Source organism: Typopeltis vanoorti, chromosome 24 (genome assembly GCF_054136105.1).
Source record: "Typopeltis vanoorti isolate ZY-2024b chromosome 24, IOZ_Tvanoo_1.0, whole genome shotgun sequence".
Lineage (NCBI taxonomy): Eukaryota > Metazoa > Arthropoda > Arachnida > Uropygi > Thelyphonidae > Typopeltis > Typopeltis vanoorti.
In genome coordinates this window covers 68,971,176-68,991,309 of record NC_143572.1, presented here as the reverse complement: position 1 = coordinate 68,991,309, position 20,134 = coordinate 68,971,176, and the positions used below count along the sequence as shown (strand labels likewise).

Genomic DNA, 20,134 nt, shown 5'->3' with positions numbered 1-20,134 from the left:
GAGGAGAGACTGACTGAAAGTGAGCAAGAGGTGTATGGGGAGTTGAGTAAACTAGATGTTAATAAGGCTGTGGGACTTGATTATATATCGCCATGTATTCTGAAGGAATGTGCCAGGGAGTTGACACCTGTCTTGACATATTTTTTTAATACGAGTCTTGCACTCGGTCAAGTCCCTAAGGAGTGGAAGGAGGGCAAGATTGCGCCGCTTCATAACGGAGGTGATCGAACTCAAGCATAAAACTATAGGCCTATCTGTGTGTCAGGTATTGTGGTTAAGTTGTTGGAGAAGCTTGTGAGAACTAGGATCCAGAGTTGGGTTGACAACAATGGTATTATCTTTGATAGACAGCATGGATTTGCTAAAGAGAGGTCATGTGGTCATGTTTTAGTAATCTACTTACTTATTACAATAAAGTGACTGCTTCCTTGGACAGAGGAGAAGGATACACAGTAATATACTTAAATTTTTGCAAAGGCTTTTGATAGAGTACCTCATGATAAATTGATAGTCCAACTAGAGCAGATGGGGTTGGATATTAGATTAGTGCATTGGATTGGAGACTAGCTATCTGATAGGTATCAACAAGTTGTGTATGAGCTAGCGATATCCAGGAAAAGGAAAGTCACTAGTGGAGTGCCTCAGGGGTCTGTTTTGGGGCCATTACTGTTTAACTTGTATATCAATGATATAGGTAAAGATTTGGATGGAGATATTCAGTTGTTTGCAGATAATGCAAAGTTGGGAGGAACCTTGAAGAGTAGTGAAGATGTTGTGGCCTTGCAAGAAGATTTGAATAAATTGAGTGATTGGGCACGAAAATGGAGATGCGAGTTCAATGTTGCAAAATGTAAGGTTTTAAAATTTGAAAAACAAAGGTGAGATGCAGAATTTATGGTTGGTGAGGATATATTGTTGGAGGTGGAAGAAATAAGAGATCTGGGGGTGATAGTGGATAAGGATCTGACATTTAGGGGACACATAGCCAAAATTGTGAAGACAATACAAAGGCTTCTGGGAATGATGCAGAGGACACTGACTTGTAGAAGTAGGGAGATTCTTGTTCCGTTGTATAAGGCTTGATTAGCCCACACATGGACTATTGTGCCCAGATTTGGTCAGCTGGTTTTCAGAAAGATGAAGAGATGTTGGAAAGGGTCCAAAGGGGTATGACTAAGGTGGTTTCTGAACTCTGGAATGTCGAGTATGAGGAAAGATTGAGAATATATAATTTGCAGTCTGGTGGACAGGAGGAAGAGGGAAGATATGATAGAGACCTACAATTTGGTAAGGGGTTGTTATAGGATCAATGCTGGAGAAGTTCTACAGAAAATAGTGGGAGATCGGGGGAGAACCAGAGGTCATCCCTAGAAACTGTATAAAGAGGGTGTGAGTAGGGGAGTGAGAGGCAGGTTTTTTTCATGCAGAGTTGAGAATGATTGGAATGCCTTGCCTGAGAGTGTGGTGTCTGCAAAGTGTTTGAATGTGTTCAAGGCACGGTATGATGAGCTATGTGTGTGTGTGTGATAAAAGGAAATCCCAGAGGAGTCTTTTACTCCATGAGGTCTTGGGGTAATAATAATAATAATATATGCTGCTTGGAAAGAAGTCAATAGATACCATATTGTGAGGAACAAACAGCCGTGGCACCAACCTTAATAAGATATAGGACCTCTTTTGGCTGTGATGATTGTAGCAATCCTATGGGGCATACTTTCCACAAGCTTATGATAGTGATCAATACTGTTGTGGTGAAGACATCCCTTGACTTCACCTGATACTCTAGTTCATCCCACAGATGTTCAGTAGGGTCGAGATCAGTGCTCTGTGCATTGTCAAGTGTGGCAATGTTTGTGTCCACAAACAATGCAGTTTACAACAGCAGCCTTATGATACAATGGTTAGTTCCATAGGAACACTATGGACAATTCAGAATTATGGACAGTGCAATACTTCCTACAAAGTAAGAAGTATTGCATTGTCCATAATGTTCAGATGTCTCCCAGAGTTCATTGTTCATAATACCACAAACTGAAGTCCTAGCCCAAAACAGAACCATATATCACAATGCCACCTCCAAATTTCATATTTGGAGTTATGTACTCTGGTAAGAGACTTTCACCAGGGAACTTGCCAGATCTACATGTGTCTATCTGCTTGGTAGAAGGTTTAGTGTGATTTGTGATATTGTGATCTTACTATGGAAATCCATGTTGTGAGTCTTGGTTCTGAATGTTTTTGTGCAAATTCATGTTCCAGTCAATGCCCTGAACTCTGCATTCAACATGTCGTCAAATAGTGGTTTTTACATATTATCCTTTGTAGCAACCTAGGTCAAGTTCAGTGAGTGTGGTGGGTTATCCACTATGGGTAGTACTTACAATTGACTCCCCGCACTTCCTTTTCAGTATGGTATCACTGATTGTTGACCTGGGATGATCCAATTTGTCAACAGTTTGCTGAACAGATAGGCCTGCAACATAACATCCTATCACAATGCCTCTTTCAAACTCTGTCAGTTCCTTTCTTACAGCCATTTCACCCCAACACAGCACTTGGGAACATCATATTTGTGTGCAATTTATACTGGCTACCAACACTTGGCTTGTTACATGGCACAATGTACCTTGCCTTTGAGATGTCTGTTGACTTCTTTCCAAGCAATGTGTGTGTGTGTGTGTGTGTGTGTGTGTGTGTGTGTGTGTGTGTGTGTGTGTGTGTGTGTGTGTGTGTGTGTGTGAGAGAGAGAGAGAGAGAGAGAGAGAGAGAGAGAGAGAGTGTCTTTCAGACAAAGCATTATTTTCTGAGGGTGAAATTTTTTTGAACCATCAAAATCGAACCAAAACAATTTACAGGGGGGGGGGGGGATTGCTTCTCTGGACTAAATCCTCAAAGACAGATATCCTGGAACCTAAACATTAATTGGTTTTGTAGGATAGAAATATATTTCAAAAAAAAAATTGTTCCACTCTGGAATAATTGTCTGAAGATAAAAAAGGATTCATTCTTTGGATATTTACTTCAATCCCTGTTCATTGGTCTTCTTTTAATACAATTTACATTTTTTACACTCAAAGACAGAGCATTCCTCATAGGAATTCTTCTCAGGATTTCTGTTGGAAATGTTTTATGTGTCCTCTTCACTTTTTTTTGCAATGTATACATTGAACAAACACCGCATCTCACATTGTTGTTTTCAATAAGAATAATATATTTTCAGTATTATTCTTAAACAGTCGAAGATTTCATAACATTTTAATAACAATTTAATTTGGTTTCATAATCTGAAATAATAATTATAATCATAATATGCTATTACAGAATGAAATGGAACACCTCAAAACAAATATTTTGTTTTTGTTTTTTTTAACAGGACTTGTCTTAGGAAGACACATTCGAAAGATTAAGTTAAACAACAACAAACTGAAGCTAAGCCAGTTATTGCAAATGTATTACTTAAACCAAGGAGGTATTCCAGAAGTTCAAGATGGTTCGGTTTGCAGTCGAAGAAGAAACATTGATAACTTAAGGGAGACATTGAAAGAGGAAGCCACTAATTATGCTCGTTTGTATATGTATATCAAGTTTAAGAAGCAAGGACCCTTAAATCCAAATGTAGAGCGTTCTTTAAATAATGCTCTCAACACTATTTTGCTCCAACCCCCAAGTGATCTATTTGATACCATTTTTGGTAAGTACATTTATTGATTTCATTTTATTTATTATTTATTATTATTATTATTAACAGCAGACCTCCATGGAGTCAAAAGAATCATCATGGGAGTCTTTTGACTCCCATTAAACTATGCTTTAAACTCCTTCAATGTATCTGTCATCACCACAATGTCAGGCAATGTATTCCACTCACCAACCACTCTCCATGAAAAGAACCTGCTCACACCCTCCTTATACAACTTCCAAGTATGTCCCCTTGTTCTACCCACTTCTCCCATTCTCAAAAAATTTCATTCCCATTTAACCTGGTAACAACCCTTTACCAACTTAAATATCTCAGTCTTATCCTCTCCCTTCCTCCTCACCTTTGCAAACTGCATTCCCTCAATTTGTTCTCATATCCCTCATAGCAAAGACCAGTTGAAAACTTAATCTTTCTTCTCTTGCCCCTTTCCAACATCACCACGAAAACCCAGTGAATAGAAATCTGTGCACAATAATCCATACTAGACCTAATCAAAACCTTATACATTGGAACCATAACATCTTTATTTCTACAGGTTAAGTTTAAAATTATATATATAAATAACATGTAGTAAAATAATAAAATAACATATAGATAACTTCTTAATATATAAACATTATCAGTACAATCATCAAACAACAATACAAACTAAATTCAAAAAAAAAAAAAAAAAAAACATTAGCACAACACATGCTTAAATTGGAATCCCTCTATACAGTCACGCATTTATGAATTAAACCTAATTGGGCTGTAAAAATTAAATTAAAATATAATGGATAAATTTATTTATACACTTGAGGATAATAACTTTCCAGACTTTTGGAACAGTGAGACAGTCGTTTCGATTAAGATTAAGTCTATAACATAAGGCTTTAGCATTTCTTTATATAAACATTCATGTTTATATATGGATCTAGGTAATAGTTTAATGTTTTGCAATTGGATCCTGTGATTAACGTTTTCAGATCCATGTTGTGCAAGGCCAGATTTATGAGGTTTGATAAGACAGATGTGGTCTTGATGTTCAGAGATATGTTTATTTATAGATGAAAAAGCTTAAATCTGTACCATGGCATAAAACACTGCAGGATAAGGATGTTAGTAGTGCATGGGATATAGTTAAGGGTCATCTAGAAGAAGTTGTATTAAATTGTATATCTAAGGTAACGAGGGTTAATCAGATAGGAGTTAGATGGATGAGTAATATCATTAAGCATGAGCTGCAGGAGAAGAAAATGTTGTGGAAGGTATATAAAGAGGAAAGGAAAGACCAGAAAATTCATAAGAAGTACAAGGCTCAGGCAAGAAAGATGACCAGCATGACAAGGAAGGCAAAATCAGATTATGAGAAGGATCTAGCCTAGCAGGCTAAAAGAAATCTCAGAGTTCTTTCAGTACATGATAAGTATGGAGATAATGACTATGGAAGAATAACCTTAATCATTTCTGATGATGACAAGATGAGAGAAGCTGATAAAATAGTTGAGTTACTGAGTGACCAATTTCCAATGGTATGTCTTCCAAGTAAGGTTACTGCTATAACATATGTGACAGACACTAATGTGGGAACAAAGGTGGATGAATTGCAGGTTCTTAGGATATTGCAGAATCTCAATGTAAATACAGCTGTGGGATTAGATGGAATATCATCTAGGGTTTTTATAAGAATGTGCAAGGGAACTGGCAATGCCTTTGACTAGGTGCTTTAATTAAAATCTCAACTGTCGTAGAGCTCCAAGGAAGTGGAAAGAGGGCAAAATAATTTCTTTGCATAAGCGAGGTACTAAGACTGCAGAAGCAAATTATAGACCAATCAATATCTTAGTTGTGGTGGTAAAAGTACTAGAAAAATTGGTCAAAAAGAGAATTGAAGAATGGGTAGATAAAAATATAATACTGTATGAGGGTCAACATGATTTTGTGAAGGGTCAATCATGCCTTACTAATTTAATAACTTTTTATAATAGAATAACAGCTGAGTGGGATAAAGGAAATAGCTAAACAAAAACTTTGCTGGATTTTGCAAAGGAATTTGACAGAATACCACATGGAACACTGTTATGCAAATTAGAACAAATGGGGATGGACATGACACTGATTAAGTGGATAAGAGGGTGGCTGCTGGACAGATATGAAAAATGGTATATGGAGGAGCAGAATTGAGACGAAGATAGGTGACTACTGGTGTGTTGCAAGGTTCAGTGCTGAGACCATTGCTGTTTAATTTGTACATAAATGATATAATAACCTGAAAGGAAATATTTAGTTGTTTGCCAATCATGCGAAATTAAGTAGGGAATAGTTAATCAAGGCAATGTGGAGAGCTTGAAGGATGATTTAAATAGACTGTCAGTATGGGCAAAAGATAATGGTATTAGTCTAATGTGGAGAAATGTGAAGTTATGCATTTTGGGAAAAATAGATTACAAGCCATGTATCATATTCATAGTGAAGAATTTATGGAAACACAACGAATGTTAGAATAATTACTATATTTATTGTTAAGAAAGTAACATTTGACGTTTCGACCTCTGTATTCAGTTCATCATCATCAAGAAAACATACATATATACTGATATAAGATACATGACACTACACTATACAAAAGTAAGATGAATCTAAATGTTTGTTAATCATTTACCCTAGCCTGACTTCTGGTGTGAAAAAAAAAAAAAAAAAAAAAAAACAGAACTGCATTAAACAATTTTTAAAATCCTCTTGTATTAAGATTTTCTTCTGTTTGGGGATGTTCGGGGTTGAAGATGGGTCCTCCAAATTCTTGGAATAATTAATCCATCATTCTTGTTCGGATGTGGATGATGTTTCAGCATTTCACAGGCTGCTTTGAATTTTCTTTCAAACCAGGTTTTGGTGCAGTGTAGAGACTTGATGCCTTTCTAGTCAGTTCTGTGACATGATTGGAGTGCACGATCTGACAGGCCTGTTTTACCATACTGGAGGTATTTAATATGCCGTTTGTGTTCATCTTTTCTAATTGGGATGGTGCATCCTGTTTTCCATATGTAAGGTAGATTACAAGATACATTGAATCTTGTAAACCCCTGGGTGGCCAAATTATGGAAAAGGATCTTTGGAAGAGCTAAGTAAATTTCGTAATTTTGCTGGGGACTGAAGGTTGTCTTAATATTGTATTTATGTAGTGCTCTATTTATTTTTTTACAAAATGCCCCTAATGTATGGTATGGCTATGGCATTGTAATCTTTTTTGCTTTTAGTTGCATTTTTATGGATGATCTTGTGAACTGTTTTTTTATTGTAGCCATTTTTTTACAAATGTATGGTTAATAATTTCAGATTCTTGGTTCAGAGCTTTTTCATTGGAGCCATTTGCTAGGGATCTCTGTTTGAAGGTGCTGATGACCCCTAGTTTTTTGTGTTGATGGTGGTATGAATTTTTATGTATGTATTGTGTAGGTTTGCTGTAAACTGTGAAGGGGAGGCTGCCTGAGGGAAGACATGTGACAAATGTGTCTAGAAAAGAGAGTTATTGTTTTTGATCTCAATGTCAAATTGGATATGTTTGTGTTGTTTGTTCGGGTGGCTTAGGAATATATTTAATATTTCATAGCTTTTATTGTAGTTCACCATTTGGTATGTGTTGTGGTCAGATACCAATTGGTTCATTTTTTTCAGGTATGCTGTCTAATAATAATGTTTTTTTATTGTAGCCATTTTTTTACAAATGTATGGTTAATAATTTCAGATTCTTGGTTCAGAGCTTGTTCATTGGAGCCATTTGCTAGGGATCTCTGTTTGAAGGTGCTGATGATCCCTAGTTTTTTGTATTGATGGTGGTATGAATTTTTATGTATGTATTGCCCTGTGTGTAGGTTTGCTGTAAACTGTGAAGGGGAGGCTGCCTAAGGGAAGACATGTGACAAATGTGTCTAGAAAAGAAAGAGAGTTATTGTTTTTGATCTTGATGTCGAATTGGATATGTTTGTGTTGTTTGTTCAGGTGGCTTAGGAATATATTTAATATTTCATGGCTTTTATTGTAGTTCACCATTTGGTATGTGTTGTGGTCAGATACCAATTGGTTCATTTTTTTTCAGATATGCTGTCTAATCAAGGGCAACAGTAGCATTGCCTTTATCCACTTTTGTAATAATGATGTCTCAGCTATTTTTTAAAGATTTACAGGCCAGTTTTTCTGCTTTGGTTAGGTTCGCTATTAGTTTTTCTTTGTTTTTAAGTAACATGTGCTTGCCAAGTGTCTGCAATCCTCTCCAGAATATCCCAAATATCAGGATTTTTGTAGCTCGATAGCTCTAATTTTTGTTGTAAAAACATTGACTTGGGTAACTGCTGAATTTTTCTGGCCTCATGAATTTGTTCTCTCAACAAAGCTTTTTCCAAACAGGCATAAATATGGAGCACTTTGGCAGAAGTAAACTTCTTTATTAGCTTAATTCAAGTTAATCATCAAATTGCTGTCTCTACATCATTTTAGAAAGGCTAGCCAATTAATTAACATAAAAATACATTACTTAAAAGCTGTTACTTAAGAACAAAGAAAAACTAATAGTGAAGTTTCAAGTACTAAAACAACAAGAAAGCAACAGACAATCCAGACGCCATGCCTGGAGGAACAGCCAATTACAAACCAATGATACAAGGGGCAGTCAATCACCTACAAGCAAAGTTAGGAGAACCAACCACCAGCTAATCATAGCAAGGTTATCAACAAATCCAGCTACAACCTTAATGAAGGAGAACTCTCACTTCTGTAAATAGGCCTGAACTACTCCATTGCACCAAGGTCAGTTAACAAATTAGATTTCATTTATAACATTGAAAGAGGTCTAAAATCCCTCCCTTCCAATATAGCTGACAAAATATGAATGGAAACATCGTGCATATTAAACTCTAATAAAGAACTAAGTTGCAACCTAACCAGAGTATAAAAATTGGCCCTTAAATCTCTAAAAAATAACCAACACATTGTTATTACAAAAGCTGATAAACGCAATGCTACCACTGTCCTTGATTGGACAGCATACCCGAAAAAAAAAAAATTAACCAATTGGTATCTCACCACAAAACATACCAAATGGTGAACTACAAAGTTCGTCAAAAAAGAAAACAACAGAATTAATCAAATCGGTGATTGCATGGGCAGAAGAAAGAAAGAAAAAAATTAATACTGCATTATGCCCACTCTCCCAGAATTTATGGTCTGCCAAAATTATACAAAATAAACACACCGCTATGACTGATAGTTGAAGGAATCGACAGCCATAATTATCACCACAAGTTTCTTTAACCAAGAAACTAGTGGCCACATTTCCCCCTCCTACATAAAAAAATACACAACACTTCACAAACAAAATTAGAAACATCACTCTCAACAACAAAAATTTATTAGCTTTGCCATAACTGCCCCTTTCACTAATGTCCCAATCAATGACACCATTCTTCTCTTACAGAAGATATTTCCATCCGATATCATGGCCTTCTTTGTCCACGTACTCCAACCCGGGTATTTCATGTGGCAAAATAATTTTTACCTACAAAAAGAAGGTATGACCATGGGCTTAGCACTTTCTGCCCAATAGCTAACTTTTACATGGAGGACTTTGAGCATTGAGCTTTAGATTCGGCCAGTCTAATGTCCAAAGTGTGGTTCAGATATGTTGATGATATCTTCGTATTTGGCCCCACAGCCACGAATCATTAAATACATTCCTAAGCCACCTAAACAAACAACACAAATGTATCAAATTCGACATCGAGATCGAAAACAACTCTCCTTCACATTCTACCGCAAAGCTACACACACCAGCCAATACATACATAATAATTCATACTACCATCCAACACAAAAACAAGGAGTTATCAGCACCTCAAACACAGAGCCCTAACAATTTGCTCTAATGAACAAGTTCTGAAGCAAGAATTTGAAATTATTAACCAAACATTTGTAAAAAATGGCTACAATAATTAAAAAAAAAAACAGTTCACAAGACAGTCAAAAAACAGTCCATAAAAATGCAGTTAAAAGCAAACAGGATTACAATGCCATTAAGGGCATTTCGGAAAAAATAGATAGAACACTACTTAAATACAATATTAAGAAAACCTTCAACCCCCCCCCCCAAGCAAAATTAAGAAATTTACTTAGCTCTTCCGTATTTTGCCCACCCAGTGGTTTACAAGATTCAATGTACCTGTAACCCTCTTTGCATAAGGGAAACAGAACACACCATCCCAAGTAGAAAAGATGAACACAAACGCCACATTAAATACCTCCACTATGGTAAAGCACTATGGTAAAAAACAGGCCTGTCAGGATCACGCACTTCAATCATGTCACAGAATTTTCTGGAAAGTCAGCAAGTCCCCACACTGCACCAAAACCTGATTTGAAAGAAAATTCAAAGACGCCTGTGAAATGCTGAAACATCATCCACATCCGAACAAGAATGATGAATTAATTATTCCAAGAATTTGGAAGACCCGTCTTCAACCCATATAGTATCCAGAACATCCCCAAACAGAAGAAAATCTTAATACAAGAGGACTTTAAAAAACGTTTAATGTAGTTCGGTTTTTTTTTTTTTTCATACCAGAGGTCAGGCTAGGGTAAATGATTAACAAATGTTCAAATTCGTCTTACTTTTGTATAGTGTAGTGCCATGTATCTTGTATCAGTATATATGCATGTTTTCTTGATGATGACCTGAATAAAGAGGTTGAAATGTGGAATGTTACTTTCTTAATGATAAATAAAATAATTATTCTAACATGTGTGTTGTGTCTCCATAAATTCTTCACTATGAATGCTGGCCATCTTGTAACCTTAAAGGAAAGACATGTATCATATTTATTGCACTGTGCTCCAGGAAATAGATGAAGCTAGAGATTTAGGGGTGGTGGTCCCAAATGTGATTACTTAGCTCAGGTCTGGTCCCCTGGGTTTCTTGTAGATGAGGAAGCAGTGAAAAGGATTTAGAGGTGAGTGACCAATGGTGAGGGGCCTGTGGAATGTCCTTATGAGGACAGATTGAGTATGTGTGGATTGTACAAGATGTTTGTTAGAAGAAAAAGATGGGATTTGATAGAAACATTTTAAGTTGCTTAAAGGGTTTTATAGGATTTTATAGGTTTTTTTCATGCAGAGTTGTGAATGATTGGAATGCCTTGCCTGAGAGTGTGTCCGCAAGGAGTTTGAGTGTGTTTAAGACACGGTATGATGAGACGTGTGTGTGATAAAAGGACCTCCCAGATGAGTCTTTGACTCCATGAGGTCTTGGGTAATAATAATAATAATAAAATAACTCAGGTATCTATCTATCAGATAGATATCTGAGAAAAGTATATCATAAAATAGAATTCTGCAGAAATGGCTAGAGCAACTCGTAAATGCCAGTGAATGTATTCCCTTTAAGCTCTCTGGTCAAATTTCATATGAACCTTTTATAGTTTCTGTATTCGGCTTTGAAATAATGATGGATTTAATATCCACTTGATTTTTATAATTTTTGCAATTCTGGGCTGAAGCTTTTTGGCTCTTTATTTTAGTAAATATTTTTACTCACTGATCAAGAGTTCGCTTACAGAAAATACACCTCTCCATTTCAAGTTCCTTAGTATTGATTGAGAGTTTTGCTCTCCTAAGGTTTCTTCTTGGTCTCTGATGAAAACCAACCAGTTTGAAAAGCTGTCAGACCAGTGAAACCTTATCAAAATGGACCAATCGGTGGTGAATATACAGACGCTTGGGCATAGCTATCAAGTCTCCTATAAGGTCCGGCTAGGACAACTCGTAAATGCTGGCGAGTGTATTCAAGTAAGCTTTCTGGTCAGATTTCATATGAAACTTTTATAGTTTCTGTATTCAGCTTTGAAATAATGCTGGATTTAATATCCACTTGATTTTTATAACTATAATGTGTTATAAAAATTTTAGTTAAGGCAGCTTTCATTATGTGAAATAATAGAAATTTCTGGAATAGATTTTTGAAATATTTGAAGTGTTTTTGAAAATTAACTATAGTTACTAAGAGTAAATTTAATAAGAATAAGTTTTTACATATCATTATAATAATTAAAAAGTTATAGCTGTTAATTATGACTTTTTTGTCTTTTTCAATTTTAAAGAGGAGAATGACTGCACAGATCTTCAACCAAACTTTAATGGTAAGTTACCTTTTCATTTAAAGCTTGTCTGTTTTGTCATTCCAATTCTAACTCCCACCAGTTTCTAAAATTCACCTTGACATGTACAAAAAAACTAGTTTAGCTTATATATGGTTGAATGTAGACTTCTGTTTATTGACCTCGGGAATAGTTTGTGGCTAAAGTTGGAAGGACACAACAACAACAACAACAGGATGTACCGATAGTTCCTCTGTTGTGCAATTGGTAAAACAATGAGGCATTGCACCCTTTAATTGGATCTGAGTTCAGTTCCTGTATGCAGGATGAAAAACCCCAAGTTTCCAAGAGGACTCCTACCTCTGTATGAGATCAGCTAACTCACCTCCAATTGAAAAAGTCCATATAAAGATGAATTAGCTGATCTTACAGAGGCAGCAGGACTTTTCTCCCAGAAACTTATGTTTTAATCTTGAATACAGGCAAAGTGACCAAGACGACACACACAATTTAGAGATGAAATACTAATGATGGTAGCAGGCAGTAGATGGTGTTGCATATTGATGGTAGTGGTGGTGTTGTTGTTATTGTAGTTGGAAGATTAAGTACGGTAGATGGTGAGATTGTGTGTAGTGGACTAGGGTACTCTCCCATGATGAGACCTTAGAGATGTCACATAATAATATTAAGGGTAATATATTTAGCCGGCCTGTTGGCCGAGTGGTTAGCATATCCGCTTTCCAGCCAAAAGGCTGCGGGTTCGAATCCCGCTGTGGCATGGATGTTTGTGATTGTCTGTGAAAGTGGTAGTTGGCAGTAGATGGCGTTGGTGTTAGGTGATGAAGGTTAGTGGAGTATTAAGACGAAGAGTTGTAGAGTAGATGCCCTCCCTCGATGAGTCCTTGGACTTCCTGGAGGTGTAATGTAATAATAATAGTAATAATAATTGCAAAGGGTTCTAAAATGAAGAAGCAGAAAGGGAAATGGCCCCAGTCCAGCATGGAGAGATCACATCGAGTGAGTGGTATCAGTGGAACTAGCTGTAGATCCAGAAATGAGTTGTTGTGTTTGTATACCAATGCTAGAAGTATAAGAAACAAGGCGGATGAAATGGTTGCACTAATTGCGTCTGTGCACCCAGAGATTGTCGGAATAAGTGAGACATGGTTAGATGAGGATGACATCCTGACAGGAATAGAGATGGAAAGGTATGATGTGTTTCGTGAGGATAGAAGGGGTAAAAAGGGAGGGGGAGTGCTATTGATGATAGAGAAAGAGTTATGTCCATACAAGGTAGAGATGCAAGGGGGAAATGGGGCCAGTGGTATTGAGGCAGTATGGTGTGAGATAGAGGTGAATGGATTCAAATACTTGGTGGGATGTTGTTATAGACCTGGTAATGTGGATGGTGGTGATAGTGAAATGTATAGTCAAATAAGCTAAGCAAATAAGAAAAGGATGATCATTATGGGTGATTTTAATTATGGCAATATAGATTGGAATGAAGAGATAGCAACTGGAAGTAAAGAAAATGAGTTTCTTGAGTTTTTGAGGGATAACTACCTCAGACAGTATGTAACAGAGGGCACAAGAGGATTAAGGGTCTTGGATTTGGTCATCTCATCGGAGGATGTAATTATCAATGAGGTATCAAATCATCCACCAATTGGCGAAAGTGACCATGAGGTGATTACTTGGGTGGTTGCCAGCAGTGCAAGGACCCCTGTGAAAAAAGGGTATATGTGGAACTACAAGGGGGGTGATTATGAAGAGCTCAGGAGACAGCTTGCAGGTGTAGCATGGAATGAGGAGTTAGCTGGAAAAGAGATCAATGCAGCTTGGGGGATTTTCAAAAAATATTTAGTGGATGCAATGTCTAAATGTATACCACGGGTGAGAAGGTTAAATAAGTTAGGTGTGAGATGGATGAATAAAGAGATTAAGCATGCAATACAGAGAAAAAGGGCATTGTGGAGGCAGCATAAGAGAAGTGGAAGTAACCAATTTCATGAGTTCTACAAAGACCAGGCAAGGAGAGTGACTTGGTTGGTGAGAGTAGCTAAAGAGAGGTATGAACAGCAGTTAGCTAATGAAGCTAAAAAGAATCCTAGGGAGTTCTTTCGATATGTAGCCAGCAAAAGAAAGAATGATTATGGAAGGATGACATTGATTGGAGGAAATGGTATAAAGACAGCTGTTGCAGAATGTGTGGTGGAGATACTTAATGAGCAGTTCATAAAGATCTTTCAATCTTGTGAATGTGACTTCATGGAGAGATTAAGAGCAGTTGATGATGGGGAGGAGAGACTGACTGTAAGTGAGCAAGAGGTGTTTGGGGAGTTGAGTAAACTAGATGTAAATAAGGCTGTGGGACTTGATAATATATCACCGCGTATTCTGAAGGAATGTGCCAGAGAGTTGACACCTGCCTTGACATATTTTTTTAATACGAGTCTTGCACTTGGTCAAGTCCCTAAAGAGTGGAAGGAGGGCAAGATTGTGCCACTTCATAAAGGAGGTGATCGAACTCAAGCATCAAACTATAGGCCTATCTGTGTGTCAAGTGTTGTGGTTAAGTTGTTGGAGAAGCTTGTGAGAACTAGGATCCAGAGTTGGGTTGACAACAATGGTATAATCTTTGATGGACAGCATGGATTTGCTAAAGGGAGGTCGTGTTTTAGTAATCTACTTACTTATTACAATAAAGTGACTGCTTCCTTGGACAGAGGAGAAGGATACACAGTAATATACTTGGATTTCGCAAAAGCTTTTGATAGAGTGCCTCATGATAAGTTGACAGTCAAACTAGAGCAGATGGGGTTGGATATTAGATTAGTGCATTGGATTGGAGACTGGCTATCTGATAGGTATCAACAAGTTGTGTATGGGGGTGCAATATCCAGGAAAAGGAAAGTCACTAGTGGAGTGCCTCAGGGATCTGTTTTAGGGCCATTACTATTTAACTTGTATATTAATGATATTGGCGAAGATTTGGATGGAGATATTCAGTTGTTTGCAGATGATGCAAAGTTGGGACGAACCATAAAGAGTAGTGAAGATGTTGTGGCCTTGCAAGAAGACTTGAATAAATTGAGTGATTGGGCAAGCAAATGGGGATGTGAGTTCAATGTTGCAAAATGTAAGGTTTTAAAATTTGGAAAACAAAGATGGGATGCAGAATTTATGCTTGGTGAAAATATATTGTTGGAAGTAGAGGAAATAAGAGATCTGGGAGTGATAGTGGATAAGGATCTAAAATTTAGGGGTCACATCGCCAAAATTGTGAAGACAACACAAAGACTTCTGGGAATGATGAGGAGGACACTGACATGTAGAAGTAGGGAGATTCTTGTTCCATTGTATAAGGCTTTGATTAGGCCACACATGGACTATTGTGCCCAGATTTGGTCACCTGGTTTTCAGAAGGATGAAGAGATGTTGGAAAGGGTCCAAAGGCGACTGACTAAGGTAGTTTCTTACCTCTGGAATGTCGAGTATGAGGAAAGATTGAAAAGATGTAATTTGCAGAGACTAGTGGAGAGAAGGAAGAGGGGAGATATGATAGAGACCTACAAGTTGGTAAGGGGTTGCTATAGGATCAATGGTGGAGAAGTTCTACAGCGAATAGTGGGAGATCAGGGGAGAACCAGAGGTCATCCCTGGAAACTGTATAAAGAGGGTGTGAGTAGGGGAGTGAGAGGCAGGTTTTTTTTCGTGCAGAGTTGTGAATGATTGGAATGCCTTGCCTGAGAGTGTGGTGTCTGCAGGGAGTTTGAATGTGTTTAAGACCCGGTATGATGAGATGTGTGTGAGATAAAAGGACCTCCTAGATGAGTCTTTGACTCCATGAGGTCTTGTTTAATAATAATAATAATAATAATAATAATAATAAAATAGGAAGGGTAGTTTGTGTGTTGCTCAGGTATGACAATAATGAATTGTGGCAGAGAGCAAATCTCTTAAATGGAATGTTAGCAGGAATGTGTGAAGAAATAAGAGTGCAGTTTGTGATTATGTGGGATGAGTTTTAGGAATGAATGGAACTGTATCAGAATAATGGAATGCATCTGAATTGTTTTGGAATGAGTCATTTGGAAAAGTTGCTGCTAGAAGGAAGTGTAATGAGTGATGCAAAAAAGGTATCACTGTAAGTAAGAGATTATGTGAATGAACAGGAGAGTGGACCTGACTAATTTAATTGTGAATAAAAGTAGAATGTGAGAACAGGAATGCAAGTTGGATGAGGAAACAGAGTTAGGTCAGGAAGACACGGTAAGGTGAGTAGATTCTGAAAGTAGTAATGAATGCTTATATTATTATTATTATTATTACCCCAAGACCTCATCGAGTCAAAGACTCATCTGGGAGGTCCTTTTATCACACACACACACACATCTCATCACATACCGTGTCTTAAACACACACAAACTCCTCGCAGACACCACACTCTCAGGCAAGGCATTCCAATCATTCACAAATCTGCACGAAAAAAACCTGCCTCTCGCTCCCCTACTCACACCCTCTTTATACAGTTTCCAGTGATGACCTCTAGTTCTCCCCTGATCTCCCACTATTCTATGTAGAACTTCTCCACCATTCATCCTATAACAACCCACACCAGACTCTGCAATTACATCTTCTCAATCTTTCCTCATACTCGACATTCCAGAGGTCAGAAACTACCTTAGTCGATTGCCTTTGAACCCTTTCCAACATCTCTTCATCCTTCTGAAAACCAGGTGACCAAATCTGGGCACAATAGTCCATGTGTGGCCTAATCAAAGCCTTATACACGGAACAAGAATCTCTCTACTTCTACACGTCAGTGTCCTCCACATCATTCCCAGAAGCCTTAGTGTTGTCTTCACAATTTTGGCGATGTGTGCCCTAAATTTTAGATCCTTATCCACTATCACCCCTGATCTCTTATTTCCTCTACCTCCAACAATATATTCTCACCAAGCATAAATTCTGCATCCCATCTTTGTTTTCCAAATTTTAAAACCTTACATTTTGCAACATTGAACTCGCATCCCCATTTTCGTGCCCAATCACTCAATTTATTCAAGTCTTCTTGTAAGGCCACAACGTCTTCATTATTCTTTATGGTTCATCCCAACTTTGCATCATCTGCAAACAACTGAATATCTCCATCCACATCTTCGCCAATATCATTAATATACAAGTTAAACAGTAATGGCCCTAAAACAGATCCCTGAGGCACTCCACTAGTGACATTCCTTTTCCTGGATAACGCACCCCATACACAACTTGTTGATACCTGTCAGATAGCCAGTCTCCAATCCAATGCACTAATCTAATAGCCAACCCCATCTGCTCTAGTTTGACTGTCAACTTATCATGAGGTACTCTATCAAAAGCCTTTGCAAAATCCAAGTATATTACTGTGTATCCTTCTCCTCTGTTCAAGGAAGCAGTCACTTTATTGTAATAAGTAAGTAGATTACTAAAACATGACCTCCCTTATGAAATCCATGTTGTTCATCAAAGATAATACCATTGTTGTCAACCCAGCTCTGGATCCTAGTTCTCACAAGCTTCTCCAACAACTGACGCACAGATAGGCCTATAGTTTGATGATTGAGTTCAATCACCTCCTTTATGAAGTGGCACAATCTTGCCCTCCTTCCACTCCTTAGGAACTTGACAAAGTGCAAGACTCGTATTAAAAAAAATATGTCAAGGCAGGTGTCAACTCCCTGGCACATTCCTTCAGAATATGCAGTGATATATTATCAAGTCCCACAGCTTTATTACATCTAGTTTACTAAACTCCCCATACACCTCTTGCTCACTTACAGTCTCTCCTCCCCATCATCAACTGCTCTCAATCTCTCCATGAAGTTGCATTCACAAGAATGAAAGATCTTTATGAACTGCTCATTAAGTATCTCCACCACACATTCTGCAACAGCTCTCTCTACATATCGAAAGAACTCCCTAGGATTCTTTTTGGCTTCGTTAGCTAAATGCTGTTCATACCTCTCTTTAGCTTCTCTCACCAACCAAGTCACCCTCCTTGCCTGGTCTTTGTAGATCTCATGAAATTGGTTATTTCCACTTCTCTTATGGCGCCTCCACAATGCCCTTTTTCTCTGTATCACATGCTTAATCTCTTTATTCATCCATCTCACACCTACCTTATTTAACCTTCTCGCCCTTGGAATACATTTAGACATTGCATCTACTAGATAGTTTTTGAAAATCCCCCAAGCTGCATTGATCTCTTTTCCAGCTAACTCCTCATTCTACACTACACCTGCAAGCTGTCTCCTGAGCTCTTCATAATCACCCCCCCCCCCGCCTTGTAGTTCCACATATACTCTTTTCTCACAGGGGTCCTTACACTGCTGGTAATCACCTCATGGTCACTCTCACCAATTGGTGGAAGATTTGACACCTCATTTTTAATTACATCCTGTAATGAGATGACCAAATCTAAGACCCTCAGTCCTCGCGTGCCCTCTGTTACATACTGTCTGAGGTAGTTATCCCTCAAAAACTCAAGAAACTCATTTTTGTTTTACTTCCAGTTGCTGTGTCATCATTCCAGTCAATATTGCCATAATTAAAATCACCCATAATGATCACCCTTTTCTTATTTGCTTGGCTAATTTGACTATACATTTCACTATCACCACCATCCAAATTACCTGGTCTATAACAACATCCCACCAAGTATTTGATTCCATTCACCTCTATCCCACACCATACTGCCTCAAAACCACTGGCATTATTTCCATCTTGCATCTCTACTTTGTATGGACATAACTCTTTCTTTATCATTAATAGCACTCCCCCTCCAGTTTTACTTCTTACATCCTCACAAAACACATCATACCCTTCCATATCTATTCCCGTCAGGATGTCATCCTCTTCCAACATGTATCACTTATTCCGACAATCTTTGGATGAACAGACGCAATTAGTGCAACCATTTCATCTGCCTTGTTTCTTATACTTCTAGCATTTGTATACAAATACAACAGCTCATTTCTGGATCTACAGCTAGTTCCACTGATACCACTCACTTGATGTGATCCCTCCATACTTGGCTGGGGCCATTTCCTTTCTGCTTCTTCATTTTAGAATCCTTTTCAATTCCAACTGTTTCCTCTTGATTCTTGGTCATCCCATCCTTTCCTGCCTACACATGCTCTCACCTCCTCTTTGGACATCCACTTTTCTCACACTGTGTACCCCTGTCCACCCTAAGCATCCCCGTTTCCCTGCTCCTCTTACGCACCCATTCTCTCGTTATATGTATATGTAGATGGAATGGAATGCATGAGGGGGTCTGGAGAAAGAATGTAAGCAGACATGAGCAAATGAAGAGAGGTCACAGATAGGGTGCAGCATGAATAGGACTGGTTATAGACCAGTAAATGAATTGTTATGCTTATTTACATAATCAATATATTCAGAGCAGCCTTAATAGGAAACATGTACCATGTCATGGATTAATAACCCAATTCTGTATACAACAATCTTTACTGATATCTCCAAAATCTTCACAGCCACAGAAGACGTACAAACATGTATAGTTTTATGCCTTCACTCTGCTATCACTCTCAGTCTCATGCAATGGTGTTATCTTACCTACCTCCCACTCTTTATGAACTTTTCCCATACACTTTTGTTAAACAGCCATGTTGTTGGCATGATCAATTCTTTAGTACATTCCCTTAAATCATGAGGTGGTTAAACTTGACAGTCCCACTGTCTCACTAACGTCTGGAGTATTAGTTAGCATTTGAAATACAACGTCTTCATTCACTTCTAATCCTTATCTCTTCCCATTGCTCTAGAAATTAAACCTGCTTTTCTAGGATGAAATCCATTAAATCCATGCAGATACATAATAGAGGCATTAAATGATTTCATTATTTAATTTGCATTGGTAATTTATATGCCACCTTTATATAACAAGGTCATTTGTTCATAAAAAGCTCCTACTAGCCATATAACAAAAGAATTCCTTAGGATTTTCCTTGGATCACAGTGCTGATCTCTTCTCACATTCAAATTTTGTTTTCCATACTGCACTAGTCACTTTCCTGGCTTGAATCGTATATTGCTCATACAGCTAGTCTCCACCTTTTTGATTTTAATAGGCACATACTTTACAAATTGCATACCTCTTTTCACTTGAGGTATGCAATTTGCCATTGCATCTGATAAATATTTCTTAACCTAACTCCCAGGCTTTTGATCATTCCTTCAAATTCTTCTATCAGGAACCATCCCTGGTTTATGGCCATTACTGTTTAACTTATATATTAATGATATTGGT

The 20,134-nt window shown here is 37.7% G+C and overlaps 1 protein-coding gene across 1 annotated transcript in view; it reads left to right on the top strand.

Moving 5' to 3' along the window:
• Positions 1–20,134, top strand: part of LOC150093385 (uncharacterized) — a 334,426-nt gene that overhangs the window by 111,052 nt on the left and 203,240 nt on the right. The window contains exons 7-8 of the mRNA XM_090414082.1: positions 3,374–3,691; positions 11,824–11,862. Coding sequence (XP_090270208.1) covers positions 3,374–3,691; positions 11,824–11,862 — 357 coding nt within the window. The remainder of the gene's footprint in view (positions 1–3,373; positions 3,692–11,823; positions 11,863–20,134) is intronic.